This window comes from Mandrillus leucophaeus, unplaced genomic scaffold (assembly GCF_000951045.1).
Source record: "Mandrillus leucophaeus isolate KB7577 unplaced genomic scaffold, Mleu.le_1.0 Scaffold199, whole genome shotgun sequence".
NCBI lineage: Eukaryota > Metazoa > Chordata > Mammalia > Primates > Cercopithecidae > Mandrillus > Mandrillus leucophaeus.
In genome coordinates, this window is record NW_012102020.1 from 18,374 (window position 1) to 42,701 (window position 24,328).

Consider the following 24,328-nt stretch of genomic DNA (forward strand, 5'->3'; position numbering starts at 1 on the left):
TCCCAGCTACTTGGGAGGCTGAGGCAGGAGAATTGCTTGAACCTGGGCGGTGGAGGTTGCAGTGAGCTGAGATCGCGCCATTGCACTCCAGCCTGAGGGACAGCGAGACCCTGACTCAAAAAAAAAAAAAACAACAACAACAAACAACATTTAGTCTAAGCCACACCGGGCAGCACGCCTCAAGGTGCCCTATGAAGCATTAGACTGGAAGTGAAAGAGTCACTGGGCTTGGGCAGCTCACACTCTGGGCACTGGTTTTCTCATAGGAACAACTCTGTGTCTCCTGCATGCCAGGTTCTGGCAGAGGAACTGAAACACCTCCTCACTCTGAAGTACGAGACGTTTTGAACTGACAGCCCAGTGACTGGCTGACTGGCTACTTTGGTATACTGCACCCCCACCAAAAAAAAAAAATAGAGGCAAATGTCTGGTATATGTTTTGAAAAATCTCATGTTTGCATAACTATGTTTGAAAAACTCATGAAGAGATCTTCCTTACCCTAAACTGTCATTTTTCCTAACGCTGACAGAACCCCACCTATAGCAGCATAAAGTGCCTCTACTCTCAGTCTTTTTAACGACTTGAAACACAGTAAGAAACACTGACCTGGTTTGACATTAAGGATTTTTGAGTCTGGAGGACTCAGGAGAGGAAAGTGCTGGGGCTGCTTCACAGTGTCACCACTGGTGTTTGGGAACCCTGCATGTAAACACGGCCGGACTCAACCCTCAACTGCTGGCAGTCAGCCTTCTCTCAGCCATACCTTAGGGCCAAGTGAAACTAAACATTTTAGCTTTTTCAACACTCCAAACCTACGCAGGCATAAATTCGAGAATCTTCTGCCATTTACTTGGTGTTTTTCTATTCAAACTTCTGAGTTTGAAAAAACAACGTTGGTTGTTTTTCCTCCCGATTCTGAAAGGATCACTGGGTAGGTTTAACATACATCTTTCCATATGTCACGAAAGGCTGGGTTAAAGATGTAAGATGCGTGACGTTAATCCTAACGCAGCTAAGTGTATGGACAAGGGCCTCTTGGGCCTTTCTTCAGAAGATGAGGTTCAATGGAAGGAGAAAAACAACCGTGTTAGTGTCATCAGCACTGGCCATGCAGAAGCCACATGTGCCCTGCATGCTACTGAGGTCACTAAAGGGACCGGAGAAAGAACCTGACACGGTTGCTGTGCTCCCATGGGGCTAAGTTGTCTCTATTACCCTCCCTCTTCTCTCCAGCCACCTGCAAAACATCTAGTCAGTCGGCCTTCAGTTTTGAATGTTTACATTTCAGATACCCTTGAAATAGAAATGCATTTGGTAAACCTTAACTTCTTCCAATTGGGAGGCAACACAGGGAAATGACAACTTAAAAATTACTCCGAGAACAGCTGCATTCTCATTTGTCTGACCACTAGTCTGATGGATGTTAAGATTTTTTTAACAGGTCGAAAACAGAAAAATTCAGGGAATTTCAGCAAAAGCCTTTATGAGATATACGCCACGTATTATAATTCTTGAAACCACAATTGAAATCTGTCATTGTTACTGGCCTCCAAGGTTGCTGTCTTTTTCTCACACTTACTCTTCCCAGAGCAGCCACTGTGCTTACAAGTGTGCCTCCAGAAACAGAAGACCCCAGTTTACAGCCACTTTCATCTCACCTTCTAAAGGAATGGCCCGCACTCTCTGAGACTCACATGGAGAGGGAAGGTGGTGAAAAGTGCCGCTGGTAAAGTAAAACAGGACTGGATTTGTCAAAACCACCCCCAGCTACCCTTAATGCCCCAGGGAACACTTACTATTCTCAGCGTATGCTGTATCAAAAACATCTTGCATTTTAGGTTCTGGGAGTAAATCTGAAACCTGTATTCAGTTCACGTCTAACTAAGTTTCAAAAGCTGCACCAAATCTACTAAGCTTTTTTTTTTTAATACTCTTCACTGCATGCTCTGTCTATATGCATGCGTTTGAATAATAAATATTAAATATGGGGGACGCACAGAACCATAAAATTAAAAATGAAACCAAACTGAACATTAAACAATAGTACATGGTAGCTGGAGAAATGAATAAGGGCAAAAAATAAATTTGAGGTAACAATAGTGGCCCAACACCACTGATCTGAAATATCTGTAAAAATTCAACTAAGTGTTTGGAGATTCAAGTAACAAACCATCTGCTCCAACTTGGTCAGACTTCCCAGGGTCCCTGCGGAGTTTCAGTCCATAAGCCGGCACTCACACAGCTCCTTGTAAATCCTCTTCCGCACTCGGGGCATGTCTTCTTGTGAGAACTGGAAAGGCTGCTCTAAGGCGAGGCACTTGCAGTACTGCAAAGGTCCAGAAACACTTCAGTGGCACTTGGAGTTGTGTACCAGCCCGTTCTATTTTACTAAATGCAGACCTAATAGTGTCTAAGGCAGAAGTCCCCGACCTTTTTGGCACCAGGGACTGGCTTCGTGTAAGGCAATTTTTCCACAGACTTGGGGGAGAGGGGGTTGGTTTCAGGATGAATTATCAGGCATTAGTCAGATTCTCATAAGGGGCGAACAACCTAGATCCCTCGCGTCTGCAGTTCACAACGGTTCACGCTCCTATGAGAACCTAATATGGACGGTTGGGGACCCCGATCTAAGGCAGCATTTTCATGTCTGTTTAAACTGTTGTAAAAACACACTGTTTTAAGCATTTACCCAAATTATAGTCAACCGACCAAGCCAGTGTATGGCTTGGGATCTCCTCTCCCTCCTGACCCAGTATTGTGAAAAGCAGCAACTGATGAAAAGGCCTAAATTCCTCCCAAAGTGCAACCTGCTGCGAGTGCAGCTAGACCTATCATGGCCCTTAAGTGGGAACTAGAATTTGTTTATAAAACCCCAAACATGCATGAGGTACACAAATGAACCTGTTTTCCAAGATCTTTGCAAATCTCTAAATTCACGCATCATATTCTGTAATTTCCTTCACAAACATATGTATAACTGAATTTTTTCCATAGTGCTTTTTGACCTCTAAGGAGATGACAGCAGTTTTTCAATGCGGCCCTTATTTAAAATCTAATCACTCTGTGTCAGACCTGCAGATTGCTTGCCAATGGTTTTTTTTTTTTAAATTCTGCAAATGCCAAAGGTTATGATACGGACAAATTCAAGTCAGTCTCCAGTGTGGCTTACTGATAACCTCCAATGAGACATGGATGATACCCACAGTTCACTCTCGATGCCTGGAAGGTGGTTCTTCCTAATGATAACATCTGAGAATGCAGAAACTACTGCTCCTCAGCAACAAAGGGGAGGTAAGTACTCTGTGGCTTGTACGTAGCATCATATACACACACAGGAACGGCCCTCTCTCCCCTCTCAACCCCACAAACTCAATTCACACGGTGTAAACTCTGAAAAGCAGTCTTTCTTTACCTGGAGCACAAAGACTCCACAGTCACTGTCATTTTTCTGTTGTGGAATACACTGAGGGGAAAAACAAGACAGTCATTAAAATAAGATCAATTACTCCTCTTCAGATAAGAAAAACTCCTTTATGGAAAAATGTGCAAAGGATACGAAACTTTTCTCTCTCCAGGACAGCTGGTATATCCTCTGGTATCTCAAGCATCTAATTTTATGGAGGCACCTGGCCACATCAAAAGAGCTATCAGGTGACAACCACAACTTATAGAACAATGTTTTACCTAAATATGAGAAATGGGAAATCGAATGTAAAAACCTATTTTAAAAACATGCATTTGGATACTGGGTTCTGCTATCAATTCACTGACAATGGAGTCGAAATGGAATTGTGGCTGGGAACACAGGCCCGACCCCTGGACGCCAGGATGGTGAGAACGCCACTGAGCACTCTTCGCTTCAGATCTCACATCACACGACCCTGTCCTATTCTTTGAAAGAAATTGTGAAGGTAAACAGTATGGTTTTTGTGATGGGGCCTTTTTTTGAGACAGGGTCTCACTCTGTCGCCCAGGCTGGAGTGCAGTGGCACAGTCTCAGTCTCCTGAGTTCAAGCAATCCTCCCACCTCAGCTTCCCAAGTAGCTGGGACTACGCCTGGTTAATTTTATTATTTGTAGAGATGAGGTCTCACCATGTTGCCCAGGCTGGTCTTGAACTCCTAGACTTAAGCAATCCGCCCACCTTTGCCTCCCAAAAGTGCTGGGAATACAGGCATGAGCCACTGTGCCCGGCCAACAGTATGTTTTTAAAAGAACTGGTTACTGTATTCTGCCCAAAGCGGGGATATGGAAGATCCTAACTAAATTTAGAATACCTAGATTTTTTAGTTGAGTAATTTCAGGAAATTTACTAGTTCTGGTTTCACCTGGTATACTAGGTTATTCAAAATACAAAACTTAAGCTTAATTTTAAAATTTAGCATTTGGTTCGGTTCAAGGATGAACTAATAAATCTTGTCTCTTTGGGTTTGGGTTAAAGGTTTGTTTCAAGATCCTGCCTATAACATTGTGTCAATGATCCAGACAGACCTGCATTCAAGGACCTGACTCTGTATCAATAGTTTTGATGTCCTTTGGGGAAAATCACACCTGGGCTTCAGTTTCCTCATTTACAAAATAAAGATGATGCTTATCCCTAGGTGACCTGCCTACCTCACAGGTTATAAGGATCAAATGAGATCTAATACACAAAAACACTGGAAACACTACAGCCCGCCATCAGTGGAAGACACTGGTATTGACGACAGGAGTGAGCGGCTGTGCCTGGGCACTCTGCCTCACAGTTCGAATGTCATGGGCCAAACGTGGTGCTGCATCCAGACGGTGGTGGGACTGAAGTGCCTGGGCTATCTTCCCCACATGCCTGGCAAGTAGCCCAGTGCACCTTCTCCCCCTCAGTGGATCCAAATAGTCATTTCAGCATTCCTCTGGGTCTATATGGGTCATGTGGAAATAAGAGCCATGATGCAAGAGGCAAGTGCCACCCAAAAAAGTTTTTTTTTTCCCCCCGGAAGAGCAAACACATCATTAGCAACTGCCTCAGGGAGGAAGTGACTGAAGTGATTTGCTCCCGGGAAGCACTGGGCAACTGAGCAGCGATGATGAATACTAGACTGAAGTTTATTCTCAGCTGCCTCCCTGGAGCCTCCAGGCTCTCCTTGGTATCTCTGTCACCAGTCTTCAAATACTCTTAAAGGCACCCACCCTTACATAATTCCATCCCCTGGACATGCCTGGGTTTCATTGTTATCACATACTTACCTTCGTAACAGCAGTCTGCCAACCCTGAAGAAATTCAGGTCTATTTTTTTCTCTGGCTTCAGTCAGCAAATACTTTCTTATATTCTGGTTAAAAAGAAACCACAACACAGATGCTGTGTTCCATCAGTTGGTGAAAAAAGGAACATGCCCATAGCAGACAGAAGGAAAAGAGGAGGCTGTGGCCCCATAACTGGGCAGAGTATGCATTAAGAAGCTGGAACAAATTTTTTTTTTAAGAGAGAGGATCTTGCTCCGTCACCCAGGCTGGAGTGCAATGGCGTGATCAGAGCTCACTGCAGCCTTGAACTCTCAGGCTCCAGAGATCCTCCTGCCTCAGCCTTCCAAGTAGCTGGGACTACAGGTGTACACCACTGCTCCTGGCTAAAGCTGGAATTTTATTTCAGACTCTCCATTTCATATTGTTAAGGGGGAGTCAGACCTCCTGTATTCAAGTTTGCACCCAGACTGTGGATGCTGGCTTTGTCTAATCAGAACATTTTATGGGATGGTTATAGCCAGCCCTTCCCAACAGTAAGTCAGCTGCTGCATTTGAAACTTACATATTGGCAAGTCAAAAAGAAAGTCTTTATCACTGCCAGTGCTCCACAGAGGAAAGGAACCCATGGCAGACATCATTAACAACTAAAACTAAATGAAAAACATTCCAGCCTTAGATATTCTGATACACTCCTTATTTTTGAGGGCTGCAGAAAAGGTTCACATTCAGTTTCTGGAAAGTTATACTAAAATTCATTCTGAATACTGAATATGGTCAAGTCCACTGCTGAAATATCTACCAAGATGAAGCTTGCTGGAGTTTCAAAATGTCCCCAGTACTCTCAACCTCTGTGTGTCTCTCTCCACATCAAGAGTGAAGTCAGAGGTTATGTGAATAACGCCCCCCACCCCCCCCCCAACAAAAGGGGACCATGGCCAGACGCGGCGGTTCACATCTATAATCCCAGCACTTTGGGAGGCTGAGGCGGGTGGACCACATGATGTGAGGTCAGGAGTTCAAGACCAGCCTGGCCAACAAAGCGAAACCCCATTTCTACTAAAAATACAAAAAGTAGCCAGGCATGGTGGTGCACACCTGTAATCCCAGCTACTCCAGAGGCTGCAACACAAGAATCACTTGAACCCAGGAGGCAGAGGTTGCCATGAACCAAGACTGGGCCACTGCACTCCAGCCTGGGGGACAGAGTAAGACTCTGACTCAAAAGAAAAAAAAAAAAAGGTGGACTAGAAGCCACCTCTTCAGAAGAAAACACATGATAAAAGCAAATACTTAATATTTAACCAAGTCTGACCGCATGTTGCTCTTCTCCCTCTAAACAAGTAACTTTAGGTTCTCAGAATAAGCAGTACATGTAAATTTTTTTTTTTTTTTTTTTTTTGAGATGGAGTCTTGCTGTGTCACCCAGGCTAGAGTGCAGTGGTGCGATCTCAGCTCCCTGCAACCTCCATCTCCCAGGTTCAAGCGGTTCTCCTGCCTCAGCCTCCCGAGTAGCTGGGACTACAGGCGCATGCCACCACGCCCGGCTAATTTTTGTGTTTTTAATAGAGACAGGGGTTCACCATGTTGGCCAGGATCGTCTCTATCTCTTGACCTTGTGATCCACCCGCCTTGGCCTCCCAAAGTGCTGGGATTACAGGCGTGAGCCACCCTGCCCAGCCAGTATATGTAAATTCTTAAGTAAAATACAGGCAAAAAAGATTTATCCTTAAAAATGGTCACCTACACTCAAAATGTACTGAGCATCTATAATGGTTCAAGTGCTGGGGACACTAGTGAATAAAGCTCTTGCAGTCTCTGCTGCCATGGAATCTACACATTTATGTAGTGACTGTTTCAAACACTTTTCGTCAGTTCTTTGGAGATATCGGCCCCTAACTGAGTTAAGCACCACTTCTACAACCCCTACATCCTCTTAAAACAAAAAACAGCTTGACCCCACCTGCCCAGATGACTTGGCTCCAAATTACTTCTAGTTATTACCTAAAAGGAATCTGTTCTTAGTGTCTTTTTGCAAATATGCAAAATTGTTAGGCCAATTGTAATTGTGCGGAAAAGGTAAGAACTCTGCAGGAGGGCTTGGGCACAAATTCAGAAGATGAATTTTTATTACTGTGCAGAACCAGACGCTAATGATTCAGAATCAACTTGAACCCAACTACATGTTTTACAAACAAAATCCTGTTTAACCATCATTCACTCCATGAAGGTGAACGTCTGTCTGGTCCTACCTGACTCCTCGCATCAGTGCCTGGCACAGAGCAAGAGGCACAGTAACTAGTTCCTACATGAAACAATTTTCCCAACACCTCTGCTCTCCTCTGCCTGTCAGAATCTGATTCTTAAAGGCACTCATATGGCTGCACTTTTGGTTGTATCTTTGCAGGTCTGTCTAGGAAAGAGACAATATAGACGAGCTCTGGCCGGTATGGGAATATGTTGGTTGAGAGAAAGGCAAGGAATTAGGGGAAGGGAACGGGAAAAGACGCTCACACCTGGTATTGTGAGAACTCTGGGCCCAGGAGGCTTCTCCCTTTTGGGGTATTTTTTTCCTGGATTTCTTGGAAATGAAAATGTGATTTTGAAAACTTGATTTTCCTCATAGGTTGCATTAAACTTAATTTTAAAATTAAATGTTAATTGAATAATACAAGAAAATATTCTCCTTGTAAAAAAAACAAAAAATCCCAAAATAAGGCCAAAATATTCTCCTTATAATTAAAAATATTCTAAATAAGGCCAAATCACCTTTAACTATTAGTCTTGCTTTTCCACACTTACCCAAAGGTAATAATCATTGATATCAAAAATGGTAAGATCCTATCTTTTTACTTACAAATATATATATATATATATGTGCCTACACATACACCTGCATGTATTTGTATATATACACATACACATGTACTTTGTTCTATAAATGTACTATACCGTATCATTCCACAATTGGTTTTTTAAAGCTCTACGCCTTGGACATCTTTCCATTTGAGGACTTGAAGGTCTAGTATATTCTATTTAACTGCTATGGTCAGTTTAATAGTATGGGTATACTGTACCATAGTGTATTTAGCTATATTCTCTTGCTAGAGCTAAATTTGTGTTGTTTTATTTAGCACTATTATAAATAATGCTGCCATGAACATCCTAGCACATGCCCCATCCTTATCTGCAGATACAAGCATTTTTATGGAGTAGATACCAAGAAATGGAACTGATATGCCACAGAATGTGCATCTTTTTAATTTACACTTGGAACTGATGAGAACTGCAGCTGTCCCCAAGCGGCTGTATCAATTTATACACTCCACCAGAAAATACGCAAATGCCTATTTCCTTACATAGACACTTGAATAGCATCACTTTTTCTAACACAATGGGTAAAAAATATAACTGGTGTAGTTTTCATTTGCATTTCCTTTATTTCTGGTGAGGCTGAACACCTCTCCATGTGTTTTTAAATAGTTATTTGCATTTTTCCTAAAATTTACTAAATTACCCTTTGTCCATTTCTATTAGGTCCTTTTATCCTCCCCTTATTCATTTGCAGGAGTTTCCCATGTATTCTGGATAATTATTTTCTGTTATTTACATCATACATATTTTCTGCAAGTCTGTTGCTTGTCTTTTAACTTTAAGATACACAGAAGTTTTAAATTATGAGGTGGTTAAATTTATCCAATTGTTCCTCATGTCTTTTCTTTGGTTCCATGTAAGAAGTCCTTCCCCACTCTGTGAACATAATATTCTCCATATTTCATTCAAATACTTTTACGGTTTTGTACAGATTTCTTTTAAGTACCTAAAGCTTTAGGAGTTTTCATCATAAAGAATTTCCACATTTCTTCCTAGGGCATATTCCTGGGTTATTTATGTTTTGTTTCTTTTATAAATGGAATCTTATTCCCAGTTACATTTTCTTACTGGTTCGTGATAGTGCAGGAAAATCCGGAAACCTACTCATTTTTCTTGATTTTGTATCCCACCATCTTGTTGAACTGTTTATTAGCTAAACACTAATACTTTGTTAATTGATTCCGTTGGGTTATAGTTTATTCTACAGGAGTTATTTTGCAGATACAAGCCAATTTTAGCTTTAAGATGATCAAAGAAAAACAATTTCTAACCACATTCAAGATGTAGTTTTAAGGGAAAAACAGAGAAAATCCAAGTGGAGTACCTCAGAGGGGGATCTGGATCCTAGACAGATCCTCTCCTCAGCCAGAGATTCCTCTTCTAGTCCTTTTCTCAGCTAACATTTTAGAGGATTTTCATGACATAAACTGTTCCTATATGGTTTTGACTGCTGCTGTTCTATCTAGAGCTAAGATGCTATTTGGCCAATTATAAAATAAATGAAAAAATAGGCAGTATATTAACTTACCTCTACACAAAACTTAAAATGAATGCCTTGGGAATCATAAAATGAAATAATTCGATTAGAGAGTGTCACAGTAATGAGAGACCAGTGGACTTCCAGGTGAATAGGAATCAACAGAAGGCTCTTTTTAAACAAATCCACCTGATCAAGAAAAGAGAAAGAAATGCAGCCATCACCACAGGCTATCCAAACCACCAAAAAACAGCAGCTTCCATTTGCTGACCTGTGACCTACACAAGGGCAAAAAAGTAGTAAGCAATGAACCAGAATTTGAACCCAGGTCTTACTCTAAGCCCATGCTTGTAACTATTAAGCTGTAACACACAACAATAATACAAAAATAAAGCTATACAAAGTACAGTTTTCCAGTTCATCTACTAAACCTGTGTGTCAACTGCCTGATATGACTTGGCTCCTTGTTTTTATGCTTACCTCATTTTCTCATGTACATATTTAACCTGGATTCAACTCTTGTTTAGAAAGGAATCATAGTATTAGAAAACAGTATAAGGGGCCAGGCACGGTGGCTCACACCTGTAATCCCAGTACATTGGGAGGCTGAGGCGAAGGACTGCTTGAGCCCAGGAGTTTGAGACCAGCCTGGGCAACATAATGAGACTCTGTCTCTACAAAAAGTAAAAAATCAGGCCGGGCTCAGTGGCTCACGCCTGTAAGCCCAGCACTTTGAGAGGCCAATGCGGGCAGATCGTTTGAGCTCAAGAATTTGAGACCAGCCTGGGTGACACGGCGAAACCCTGTATCTACAAAAAATACAAAAACTAGCTGGGTGTGGTGGTGTGCACCAGCAGTCGCAGCTACTTGGTAGGCTAAGGTTGAAAGGATGGCTTGAGCCTGGGAGGCAGAGGTTGCATTGAGCAGAGATTGCGCTACTGCACTCCAGCCTAGGTGACAGAGTCAGACCTTGTCTCAAGAAAAATAAATAAATAAAAATAAAAAATCAGCCAGGTGTGGTGGTGCATGCCTGCAGTCCCAGCTACTTGGGAGGCTGAAGCAGCAGGATCACTTGGGCCCAGGAGGTGGAGGCTGTAGTGAGCCATGATCACACACAGTGACACCCTGAAACTGCATCTACAGACTCTTTCTACAGATATGGTGTAAGCAGCAGTTAAGATCATGGGCTCTGAAGCAAGTCTGCTCAAGTTCAAATTGTGGCTCTTCCACTTATTGGTCAGATGACTTTGGCAATTTCCTTAGCTTCTTTGCACCTTAATTTCCTCAACTAATAAAATGCATAGAAAATAGTACCTACCTTATGAAGTTTTTAGAAGTAATAAAAGAATATGTGTAAGATGCATAAAACTCTGTTTAGCCCATTATAAGTAACCAAATATCTTAGTTATTATGATTACTTGCTTGGGTCTCTCAAATGTCAAAATTGAGAAAAACATCCTTGATAATACTTTATGCATCCTTTACAATCATAACACACCTTTATATCGTAATAGATATCCCTTTACAGTCTAGAAATGCTTGCTATTCCACTCGAAATTCCAGTGTAGAGTGGGTGATAAAGTAGTAGGTGCTCCACACACATTTGTAAAAAGGTGAATCAATTTGCCTTCTCAGGTTAGAGTAATTTGGTGATTACTTGGGTTAAAACATTTTAAACTACCTCAAATTCTCTGAAACTAATTTCCCAAGATTTCCTTCTCGCTTTCTGATATTCAAATAGTGTCCTGCTCTAAATGAATCTTCTGTAAGTCTTCATGACCCTGGAGAAAAATCACTTTAGCTTTTCAGTTTCTGCATCAACCTAGGGGAGTGAGGTGGGCAGAAGGAAATAGTGAAAATAATAAACAATGGTCCTCTCCAGATTATAAATTCGGAGTATTTTTTTTAAATTCTGAGTATCTAAAACAAGGAATCATATTTAGAATACAGCAATAAATAAAACCAGATTTATATTCTTCTCAAAAAGTAATGTTTCCTACATTGTAAAATAGATTTTTGTATAAAAATTACAAAATACAGAAAAAGATACACTTCACCTATCTTTCCAAATCATTTTTCTTCTTCTAACACATTAACACAGACATACATAGAGCTTTATACAGGCTGAATATCCCTAACCCGAAAACCTGAAATCCTCCAAAATCTGACCTTTCTGAGAGCTGACATGACGCCACAGATTGTCCACAGGGGTGGCTGAGACAGCGACACGTTTGCTTTCTGATGGGTCGATGTACATAAACTGTTGCATATACAAAATTACTAAGAATATTGTAAATTACCTTTGGGCCATGCATCTAAGGTGTATATGAAACATAAGTGAATTCTGTGTTTAGACTTTGGTTCCACCCCCCAAATACCTCATTATATATATACAAATATTACAAAATCTGAAAGAGTCCAAAATCCAAAACACTTCTAGTCCCAAGCATTTTGGATAAGGGATATTTAACCTGTACACATAATTAAGAACAATGTGCATGACAGATTGTATCACTGACCCCAATTATTTGTTGCCCTCCCTGTAAGAAGATTACACAGGCCTGCCCATGCCATGTGACTTCTCTGCCCTCCCAAAGAGAGAAGTGTAGTCCTGTCATGTGATTTGCTTTAATCAAAAGGATGTAATAACCAGAAGTGAAATTATGTCATGATCAAATTGAAACTTTAAGAGCTACCATGTGAGACTGCCATGTCTCAAGAAAGGTGTTGCTCCTTCAGTTTGGGTCCCATTCGCAGAATAAAGAAGAAAAACCATAGGTTCATCTGCTTAGATGCAGGAAAAGCATTTGATGAAATTCAGTATTTACTTATAATTAAAAACTCTCAGGAAAATAGGAATAATAGGAAAGCCTACAGCTGACATCATACACAATAGTGAAAAACTGAACGTTTTCCAAGATTGAGAACTAGGGAAAGACGTCTATCTCATTACTTATATTCAACATTGTACCAAGTCTTAGCCAGTGCAGTAAGGCAAGGAAAAAAATGGCATACAGATTGCAAAGAATGAAATAAAACTGTCACTACTTACAGATGTTACGTGTCTATGAAAATTTCACAGAATATACAAAAAAGCTCCTAGAAGCAGTAAATGACTTTGGTAAGGTCAGAAGATACAAAGTCAAAATACAGAAATCAACTGTATTTTTATATATAAACAACTAGAAGATAATATTTTTAAAATTCTGTTCATAGCCATTTCAGCAACATGAATACTTAAGGATACATTTAACAAGAATGTATATATAAGATGTATACACTAAAAATTACAAATAATGCTGAGAAAAATTAAAGACCTAAATAAATGCAAAGATATACCATGTTCATAGACTGAAAGGCTTAATATTATTAGATGTCCATTCTCCCCAAACTAATGTATAAACACGATCCCAATCACTCCAGCATGCTTACTAAACAGAGTTTGATAAACTAATTTTAAAGTTTATATGAAAATGCAAAGGACTCAGAATTGCCAAAACAATCTGGAAAAAGGATAAAGCTGGCAGACTCACAGTGATTTTCAGACACACTATGAAGATACAGTAATATCGTGTAGTGTTAACATAAAAAATAGGCATCAGTGTAAGAGAACAGAAAATCCAGAAGTAGACCTACACATATATGATCAGTTGACTTTCTATAATGGTGTCAAAGCAATTAAATTGGAAAAGAAAAGTACACTAAGGAAAAAAAAAAATCTTGATCCTCCCTACCTTTTTTTTTTTTTTTTTTTGAGACAAAGTTTTGCTTTTGTTGCCCAGGCTGGAATGGAATGGCACTGTCTCGGCTCACTGCAACCTCCATCTCCTGGGTTCAAGTGATTCTCCTGCCTCAGTCTCCCAAGCAGCTGGTATTACAGGCATGCTCCACACACCTGGCTAATTTTATATTTTTAGTAGACACAGGGTTTCTCCATGTTGGTCAAGTTGGTCTCAAACTCCCGACCTCAGGTGATCCGCCTGCCTCGGCCTCCCAAAGTGCTGGGATTACAGGTGTGAACCACCGTGCCCGACCTACCTCACTTCTCACATACAAAATTCATTGAGATGCAACGGAGATGTAAATGTAAAACTGGAAACTACAACGCTATTGTAAGAAAACACAGGAGGCAAATATATTTTAGACTGGACATAGAAAGCAGCAACTATAATAGAAAAGTATAGTAAATTAGATTTCATCAAAAAAGAAAACAAATAGAGAAGCTGCAGGAGGAGAGAAAACAATAACAAAGCATAGACCTGACAAATAACTTATATCCAGAACATAAAATACCTCCTACAACTCAATAATAAAAAGATAATCCAATAAAAGGCAAACAGTATTAACAGAGACTTCACAAAATATGACATACAAGTTTCAGTTTTGCAAGATGAAAAAGTTTTGCAGACTGGTTGCCTAATATTGTGAATATACTTAATACTACTGAACTGTACACTTAAAAATGAGTAAGATACTAAATTTTATGTGTATTTTACATAATTTTAAAAGTACTCAGCTGGGTGCAGTGGCTCATGCCTGTAATCCTAGCACTTCAGGAGGCCAAGGTGGGTGGATCACTTGAGGTCAGGAGTTTGAGACCAGCCTGGACAACATGGTGAAACCTCGTCTCTACTAAAAATACAAAAATGAGCCAGGCATGGTGGCGGGCACCTGTAGTCCCAGCTACTTAGGATGCTGAGGCAGGAGAATCGCTTGAACCCGGGAGGCAGAGGTTGCAGTGAGCCAAGATCGCGCCAGTGCATGCTAGCCTGAGCGACAGACTCCGTCTCAAAAAAAAAAAAAAAAAGTACTCAGTACAGTCTTTTGTAGGAAGCACTTACAATAATATACGTAACAATATAATTTTTTAAAAGATACAAAAAGGCCAAAGATATAAAAAGCACATGAAAAGGTGCTCAATGTCATTAGTCACCAAGGAAATAAAAATTAAAACCACAATGAGACAATATTACACATAACCATTAAAATGGTAAAATTAAGAAGAGGCTAGCCATGGTAGCTCACATCTGTAATCCCAACACTTTGGGAGGCTGAGGTGGGAGGATACAGTGTTAGCATAAGAACACAGACAAACTGAAAGTTATATATCATCTTTTGGGAGGTCTCGTTGAGGCCAAGAGTTTGAGACCAGCCTAGTCAACAAAGCAAGACTCTGACTCTATTAAAAAATAACAACAGGGCTGGGCGCAGTGGCTCACGCCTATAATCCCAGCACTTTGGGAGGCCGAGGCAGGTGGATCACAAGGTCAGGAGATCGAGACTTTCCTGGCGAACACGGTAAAACCCCGTCTCTACTAAAACTACAAAAAAAAGTAGCTGGGCGTGATGGCGGGTGCCTGTAGTCCCAACTTCTAGGGAGGCTGAGGCAGGAGAATGGCGCGAACCCCGGAGGCGGCGGAGGTTGCAGTGAATGGAGATCCCGCCACTGCACTGCCGCCTGGGCGACAGAGCAAGACTCCGTCTCAAAAAAAAAAAAAAAAATTAACAAGAATGATAACACCAAATCTGAGGATATAGAACAAAGGAACTCTCATATGTAAAATGCTGTATGGATTATAAAACAGATTATCACTGTGGAAAATGGTTTAAGTTTCTTGAAAAGTTAAATGTGCACTCACCATATGATCTAGCAATTCCACTTCTAAGTATTTAACCAGGAAATTGATAATGTGTATCTACGCACAGACTTATACACAAATGTTATATAGCAGTTTTATTCGTAAGAGCGAAAAATGGGACACAACGCAAATATCCATCAGCCAGCGGATGGATGACAAATGTGATCTATCTATACAATAGACTACTACTCAGCAACTAAAAGAAACACACTATTGACACACGCAGTCACATGGATGAATCTCAAAACCTTTATGCTGAATAAAAGAAACCAAACAAAATTGTATGGGGCATGATTCTACTTATATACTTCTAGAAAATGCAAAGTTGTCTAGAGTGACAAAAAGCAGATTAGTGGTTGCTGGGTTGGGGGCTGGGCAAAGAAAGGCTGTACAAAGGATTATAAGAACTCTTTTGGAGATGACGAAATTGTCCTGTATCTTGATTGTGGCGACAGTTTCACAAGCGTGTGCAATTGTTAAAACTCATCAACTTATACTTTGAATGGATGCAGTTTATTGCACATACATTATACCTCAAAAAAGTTCACCAAAAATAATCACAGAGTGGAGAGGGGAGTGGGTAGAGATAAACATAAAACTAGAATGGCAAAATGTTAATTTTTGAGGTTGGATGACAGATTCATGGGGATTCATGATGCTATTCTAATTATTATTATGTCTAAAATTATCCATAATAAAATTAATGGTATCATTGGGTAGAAGTTTAAAATGCTGGTAGAATTTCTTCTTTTTCATTATGAAAAAACTTAAACCTTTAAAAAATACTTGACAATGTCATTAATACCCATCTATCATGTACTTGGATTAATCAATTCCTTTTTTCTATTTTTATGGGTACTAACAGGTGTTTTATTTCTAGGTACATGTGATGATTTGACACAGGCATACAATGTGTAATAATCACATCAGAGGACGCGGGGTCTCTATCACCTCAAGTATTTATCATTGATTTCTACTGGAAACATTCCAATTCTACTCTTTTATTTTTAAATACACAATAAATTATTGTTGATTATAGTCATTGTATTTGCTATCAAACACTAGATCTTATTCATTCTGACTATATTTTTGTACCCACTAACCATCCCCAAATTTTCCCCTGCTCCCCATTACCCTCCCAGACTCTGCTAACCATCATTCTACTAGCTCCATGACTTCAGTTGTTTTGTTAGCTCCCACACGAATGAGAACATGTGACATCTTTCTGTGCCTGACTTATTTCACTTAACATAATCTCTTCCAGTTCCATCTATGCCGTAGTAAATGACAGGATTTCATTGTTTTTTAATGGCTGAGTAATATTCTATTACGTATATGGCCCACATTCTCTTCATCCATTGATCTGTTCATGGACAGGTTGATACACAATCTTGGCTATTGTGAATATTGGCTATTGTGAATAGTGCTGCAATAAACACGGGAGTGCAGGTATCTCTTCGACATACTGACTTCCTTTCTTTTGGATCTATACCTAGCAGTGGGATTGCTAGATCATATGGTAGTAGTTCTGTTTTTAGCTTTTTGTGGAACCTCTGTACTGTTCTCCATAGTGGCTGCACTAGTTTACATTCCCACCAACAGGGTACAAGGGTTCCCCTTTCTCTACATCCTCACCAGCATTCGTTTATTGCCTGTCTTCTGATAAAAGCTTTTTTTTTTTTTTTTTTTAAGATGAAGTCTCACTCTGTCATCCAGGCTGGAGTGCAATGGTGCGATCTTGGCTCACTGCAACCTCTGCCTCCTGGGTTCAAGAGATTCTCCAGTCTCAGCCTCCAGAGTAGCTGGGATAACAGGCACACGCCACCATACCCAGCTAATTTTTGTATTTTTAGTAGAAATGGGGTTTCACCACGTTGGCCAGGATGCTCTCAATCTCTTGACCTCGTGATCTGCCTGCTTTGGCCTCCCAGAGTGCTGGGATTGCAGGCGTGAGCCATCGCACCCAGCCAGTTTTAATAGTTTTCCAGTAGAGTTTAGGTTATTTTCTTCTTTTTTTTTTGAGACAGAGTCTCGCTCTGTCACCAGGGTGGAGTGCAGTGGCGCAATCTCAGCTCACTGCAACCTCTGCCTCCCAGGTTCAAGCGATTCTTCTGCCTCAGCCCTGCAAGTAGCTGGGACTACCAGTGCGCGCCACCATGCCCAGCTAATTTTTGTATTTTTAGTAGAGACGGGGTTTCCCCATGTTGACCAGGATAGTCTCGATCTCCTGACCTTGCAATCCGCCCACCTTGGCCTCCCAAAGTGCTGGCATTACAAGAGTAAGCCACCATGCTTGGCATCTCTTTTTTTTTTTTTTTTTAGAGACAAGGTCTCACTCTGTCAGCCAACCTGGAGTAGAATGGTGCAATCACAGCTCACTGCACCCTCAACCTCACAAGTGAACCTCCTGCCTCAGTCTCTTGGTGGTTGGCACTACAGGCACATGGTACCATGTCCAGCTAATTTTTTCATTTTTTGTGTGTGTACAGAAAGACTCTCACTATGCTGCTCAGGCTGGCCTCAAACAATCCTCCTGCCTTGGCTTCCCAAATCACTAGGATTATGGGCGTGAGTTATAATTATGGGTATAAACTAATCCAAGTGCTTTGCGTGTAGGTTTTTCTAAGTGAAAGATTGTGTCTGCAAACAAGGATAATTTGAGTTCTTCCATTCCAGTTTAGATGCCCTTTCTCTTGTCTAGTTGCCCTAGCTAGGACTTCCAGTATTGAATAACAGTGGTGAAAGTGGGCATCCTTGTCTTCTTCCAGATGTTTGAGGTAAGGCTATCAGGTTTTCCCTGTTCACTATGTATGATATTACCTGTGGGTTTGTCAGACATGCTTTTATTGTGTTGAAATATGTTCCTTCTCTACAGTTTTTTTGTTGTTGAGGTTTTTACCATGTGTTAAATAGTGAATGTTTTTTCAGCATCAATGGAAATGATCATATGATTTCATCTTTCATTCTGCTAATATGAGCATCACGCTGATTTATGTATGTTGAACCATCCTTGCATCTCTGGGATGGATCCCACTTGATCATGATGATCTTTTTAATATGTTGTTGAATTTGATTTGCCAGTATTTGGTTGAGAATGTTTACATCTATGTTCACAAAGATACTGGCCTGTAGTTTTCCTTTTTCAATGTGTACTTGTCTGGTTTTGGTATCAGGGTAATACTGGTCTCATAGAATGAGTCTGAATGTATTCCCTCCTCCTTGATTTTCTGGAATAGTTTGAGCAGGATTGGTATAAGTTCTTTTTTAACATTAAAAATATTATTATTATTTAGAGAGTTACAGACAGGGTCTCACTATCTTGCCCAGGCTGTTCTCAAACTGTCTTCTCACCTTGGCCTCCCAAAGTGCTGGGATTAAAGGTGTGAGCCACCATGCAAAGCCTATGAGTTCCTTCAATGTTTGGAAGAATTCAGAAGTAAAGCCACTGGGTCCTGGGCTTGCTTTGAAGGGAAACTTTTTATTATGGCTTTGATCTTATAACTTTTTATTGGTCTATTCAGGATTTGGATTTCTTCATGATTCAATCTTGGTAAGTTGTATGTAATACGTCTACGAATTTATCCATTTCTTTTCTTGTAGGTTTTCCAATATATTGATATATCATTGTTTATAGTAGTCTCTAATGGTGCTTTGAATTTCTGTGACATCAGCTGTAATATCTCCTTTTTCTCTCTGATTTTATTTCAGTCTCTTTTTTTCTTAGTCTGGCTAAAGGTTTGTCAATTTTACCATTTCAAAAAACCAACTGTTGTTTAATTTATCTTTTGTATTGGTTTATTTTAATTTCAATTATTTCTAGGCCTATCTTTATTATTCCTTTTCTTCTAATTTTGGGTTTGGTTTGCTCTTGCTTTTCTAGTTAAGATGCATCATTAGGTTGTTTATTGAAGTTTTTCTACTTTTTTGAATGTAGGCACTTATTGCTATAAACTTTTCTCTTAGTAGTGCTTTTGCTGTATCCCATAGGCTTTCATATGTTATATCTCCATTTTCATTTGTTTGAATAAAGTTTTCAATTTTCTTCTTTTTTTGAGGAGTTTCCTTTTGTTGCCCAGGCTGGAGTGCAATGGCGATCTTGCCTCACTGCAACCTCCGCCTCCTAGGTTCAAGCGATTCTCCTGCCTCAGCCTCCCAAGTAGCTGGGATTACAGGCATGTGCCACTATGCCTGGCTAATTCTGTATTTTTACTAGAGATGGGGTTTCACCATGTTGGCCAGGCTGGGTCTTGAACTCCTGCCCTCAGGTGATCTGCCCACCTTGGTCTCCCAAAGTGCTGGGATTACAGGCATGAGCCACCGCCCCTGGCTAGTCCAGTGTTTCTTTGTTGATTTTTTTTGTTTTGAGATGGAGTCTCACTCTGTTGCCCAGGCTGGAGTGCAGTGGCGCAATCTTGGCTCACCGAAACCTCCACTGCTAGGGTTAAGCAATTCTTCTGCCCCAGCCTCCCAAATAGCTAGGACTACAGGTGCCTGCCACCACACCTGGCTAATTTTTGTATTTTTAGTGGAGACAGCGCTTCACCAAGTTGGCCAGGCCAGTCTTGAACTCCTGACCTCAAGTGATCCACCCACCTCAGTCTCCCAGACTGGTAGGATTACAGGCATAAGCCACTGCATCTGGTCCTTTGTTGATTTTGAGTCCAGTGTTGAAAGTTGGGTAGTGAGGTCTCTAGCTCTTATTGCATTGGAGTCTCTCTTTGGCTCTTTTCTTGTTTTTTTTTTTTTCTTTGTTGTTGTTGTTTGTTTGTTTTCTTGCCTTCTTTGTGATGGTATCTCTCTTTAGCTTGGATAATATTTGCTTTATATATCTGGGTGCCCCAGTGTAAGGTATGTGTGGAGATACACATACACAATTTTTATATTGTCTTACTGACCTTTTTATCATTATATAATGACCTTATCTCTTTTTAATAATTTTTATCTTAATACCTATTTTACCTGACATTAAGTATAGCTACTCTGCTCTCTTTTTTTGACTTCTATTTATATGGAAAAAGAGGTCTGGTTTTTCCAGCCCTTTCAGTCTGTGTATCTTTATAGGTGAAGTGAGTTTCTTGTAGGCAGCATATAGTTGGGTTTTGTTTTTCTTTCCATTCAACTAATCTATGTCTTTTGATTAGAGACTTTAGTCCATTTACATTCAGTGTTATTATTGATACGTAAGGACTTCCTATGCCATTTTGTTATCTGCTTTCTACTTGTTTTATAGTCTTCTCTTCCTCCCTTTCTTCGTGTTGAAATGATTTTCTCTGGTAGTATATTTTTATTTCTTGCTTTTTATTTTTTGTATACCTGTTGTAGATTTTTTGTTTTGATGTTACATGGTTACCTCAAAATAAAAGCCTCATGAGGCTTGCAAACATCATCTTACAACCAACTATCCAACTATTTTAAACTGATAACTCCAGTAACAACAACAACAAAAAAAGCCAAGAGAAAACTAAAACAGAACTCTACACTTTAACTGCATCTCCCTCTTTGACTTTTTGTTGATTTTTTTTTTTTTTTTGAGACAGAGTCTTGCTCTGTCGCCCAGGCTGGAGTGCAGTGGAGCGATCTCAGCTCACTGCAAGCTCTGCCTCCCAGGTTCACGCCATGCTCCTGCCTCAGCCTCCCAAGTAGCTGGGACAACAGGTGCCCACCACCACGCCCAGCTAATTTTTTGTATTTTTAGTAGAGACGGGGTTTCACCATGTTAACCAGGATGGTCTTGATCTCTTGACCTCATGATCCACCCGCCTCAGCCTCCCAAAGTGCTGGGATTACAGGCAACAGCCACCGTGCCCGGCCACTGTTTCTATTTATCTTTTTATACTATCTCTTAACAAATTGTAGTTATAATTTTTGATAGGCTTTGTAGTCTTCCTACTCAAAATATGGCTTACATATGGCAATTAATGTGTCAAGCCATTCTGTTCTTGTGCACTTACTGATACCAGTGAGTTCTGTACCTCTGGATGATTTCTTATTGCTCATTAATGTCCTTTCCTTTCAGATTAAAGAACTCCCCTTACCATCTCTTACAGGTCAGGTCTGATATTGACAAAATCCTTCAGAGCTTTTGTTTGTCTGGGAAAGTATTTCTCCTTCATGTCTGAAGTATATTTTTGCTGAGTATGATATTCTAGGATAAACGTTTTTTTCCTTCAGCACTTGACATGCCACTCTCTCCTGGCCTGTAAGGTTTCCACTGAAAAGTCTGCTGCCAGATGTATTGGAGCTCCTTTACATGTTATTTGTTCTTTTCTCTCACTGCTTTTAGGATTTTTTCTTTATCCTCAACCTTTGGGAGTTTGATTATCAAATGCCTTGAGGTAATCTTATTTATGTTAAATCTTCTGGGTGTTCTAGGATCTTCTTGTACCTGAATATTGGTAACTTTCTCTGGCTTTGGAAAGCTCTGTTACTATTTGATGAAGTTTCTACCCTCTCTCTCTCTCTCTCTCTACCTCCTCTTTGAGACAAGTAACTCTCAGATCTGCCCTATGATTTCTAGATCTTGTAGGTTTGCTTCATTCTTTTGTCTCCTCTGTGTATTTTCATATAGTCTGTCCTTAAGCTTACTAATTCTTTCTTCTACTCGATCAATTCTGCTGTTGATTCTGATGTATTTTTTAGTTTGTCAACTGAATTTTTCAGCTCCAGAATTTGTTTTTTTGTGTTTTGTTGGGATTTTTTTGTTTGTTTTGAGACAGAGTTCACTCTGTTGCCCAGGCTGGAGTGCAATGGCATGATCTTGGCTCACTGCAATTTCTGTCTCCCAGGTTCAAGCGATTCTTGTGCTTCAGCCTCCCGATTAGCTGGGATTACAGGCCTGCGTCACCAGGCCCGGCTAATTTTTGTATTTTTAGTAGAGATGGAGTTTTGCCACGTTGGCAAGGTTTGTCTCAAACTCCTGCCTCAAGTGATCCGCCCGCCTTGGCCTCCCAAAATGCTGGGATTATAGGTGTCAGCCACTGTGCCCAGCCTCTGCTTTTAATTTTTTTAAAAAAATATGTCAATCTCAGTCAGGTGCGGTCGCTCACACCTGTAACCCTGGAACTTTGGGAGGCTGAGGTGGGCAGATCACAAGGTCAGGAGTTTGAGACCAGCCCAACCATCATGGTGAAACCCCGTCTCTACTAAAAATACAAAATTAGCCAGGCGTACTGGCACATGCCTCTAATCCCAGTTACTCAGGAGGCTGAGGCAGAATAATTGCTTGAACCTGGGAGACAGAGGTTGCAGTGAGTCAAGATCGCACCACTGCACTCCAGCCTGGGCAACAAGAGGGAAACTCTGTCTCAAAAAAAAAACCAAAAAAACCAGTCAATCTCTTTGTTAAATTTCTCTCACAGGATTCTAAATTCCTTCTCTGTGTTATTTTGAAATTCTCTGGGCTTCCTCAAAACAGCTATTTTCAATTGTCTGAGAGGTCACGTATCTCTGTCACTCTGAGACTGGTCATTGGTGCCTTTAGTTTGTTTGGTGAGGTTATGTTTTCCTGGAAGTTCCTTTTTTTTTTTTTTTTTGAGACAAAGTTTCACTCTTGCCACCCAGGCCCCAGTGCAATGGCGTGATCTCGGCTCACTGCAACCTCCACCTCTCAACTTTAAGTGATTCTCCTGCCTTAGCCTCCTGAGTAGCTGGGATTACAGGTGCCTGCCACCACGCCCAGCTATTTTTTTTATATTTTTAGTAGAGATGGAGTTTTACCATGTTGGCCAGGCAGGTCTCGAACTCCTGACCTCAGGTGATGCCCGCCTCAGCCTCCCAAAGTGCTGGGATTACAGGCGTGACTCACCATGCCCAGCCTTCCTGGATGTTCTTGATGCCTGCAGGTCTTCATTGACGTCTGGGCATTCAAGAGTTAGATATTTATTCTAATCTTCACAGTTTGGACTTGTTTTTATCTGTCCTTCTTGAGAAGGCTTTCCAGGTATTCAAAGGAAATTGAGTATTGTAATCTAAGTCTTTGGTCACTGCAGCCATATCTGCACTACAGGGAGCCCCAAGCCCAGTAAGAATGTGACTCTTGCAGGCTCCTAGAGGTCTCACCTTGGTGTGCTTGTGTAAGATGGAGTAGAATTTCCTAGATTATTAGGCAATCTCTCATTCTCTTCCTTCACTTTACCCCAAACAATAGTCTCTCTCTCCATGCTGGGCTGCCTGGAGTTGAGGGAGGGGTGGTGCAAGCACTCCCAAGCACAACCACAGCTGGCAGTGGACTGGGTCACAACTGAACACATGTGGCAACTCCTGCCTGGTGACCGCTGATATTTATTCAAAGTCCAAGGGCTCTCTAACTCAGTAGGTGGTAAATTCTTCCAAGACTGGGCCCTTCCCTTCAGGGCCAGTAGATTCCCTTCTGGCCCAGAGCAGGGCTAGAAATACCATCCAGGAGCTAGGGCCTAGAATTGGAGGCTTCAGGAATGATTGGTGCTTTATTTTACTGTGGCTCAGCTAGTGCTCGAGTTGCAAGACACAATATTCTGTACTCTTTCCTCTCCTTTCCCCAAGTGGAAAGAGTGTCTCCCCAAACTCCACTGCTTCAAGATGGGGGAGTGGCAATCCCTTCACCACCAGAGCTGGTGTCTGAGTTGTGTGCACCCCAAATCCACAGGCTCGGAGCCCAGCGCAGTGCCAGAACTTGCCAAAGGAATGCAGTCCTGTGGCCTGACTGCCTTTCGTATTTATTCAGGACTCAAGTCTGCTTTACTCAGCTGGTGGTGGAACGAGCTGCAACTCAGGTTCCCACCGCGGTGCGGAAGATGCTCCTCTGGCTGGGGTTAGTCTGAATGCTCCCTCCATGGGTGCTGGCAGAATTCTGCCCTGTGTTGTATTCCACTGTGATAGGACAGCACTGGAGTTTCAATGCAAAGTCCCACAATCATTTTGCTCTTCCTCCTCCAGGCACACAGATTCTATCTCCGCACATTGCCAGGGGATAGGGAAGGGGTGGTGTAGGCAATGCAAGAGTGTCTTTCCTACCCTCTTCAGTGCCTCTTTCCTTGAGATGATGTTAAACCAGGTACTAGGATCACTCACCTGATTTCTGGTTCTTATGAAGGTGCTTTGTTGCATGGATAGTTGTTCAATTTGGTGTTCCTGCAGGAGGAC

General features: G+C 41.1%; 1 protein-coding gene across 2 annotated transcripts in view; it reads right to left on the bottom strand.

Moving 5' to 3' along the window:
* Positions 1-511: 511 nt before the first annotated feature.
* The window catches only part of SENP5 (SUMO1/sentrin specific peptidase 5), a 56,757-nt gene continuing 32,940 nt past the window's right edge, over positions 512-24,328 (bottom strand). Inside the window, exons 6-9 of one of the 2 annotated variants that reach the window (XM_011978692.1) lie at positions 9,621-9,758; positions 5,224-5,307; positions 3,414-3,464; positions 825-2,327 (exon numbers count right to left, since the gene is read on the bottom strand). In XM_011978692.1, coding sequence (XP_011834082.1) covers positions 2,217-2,327; positions 3,414-3,464; positions 5,224-5,307; positions 9,621-9,758 — 384 coding nt within the window. In that variant the 3' untranslated portion in view covers positions 825-2,216. Of the gene's footprint in view, positions 2,328-3,413; positions 3,465-5,223; positions 5,308-9,620; positions 9,759-24,328 lie in introns of both variants that reach the window. The other variant, XM_011978693.1, reaches the window with a different exon arrangement.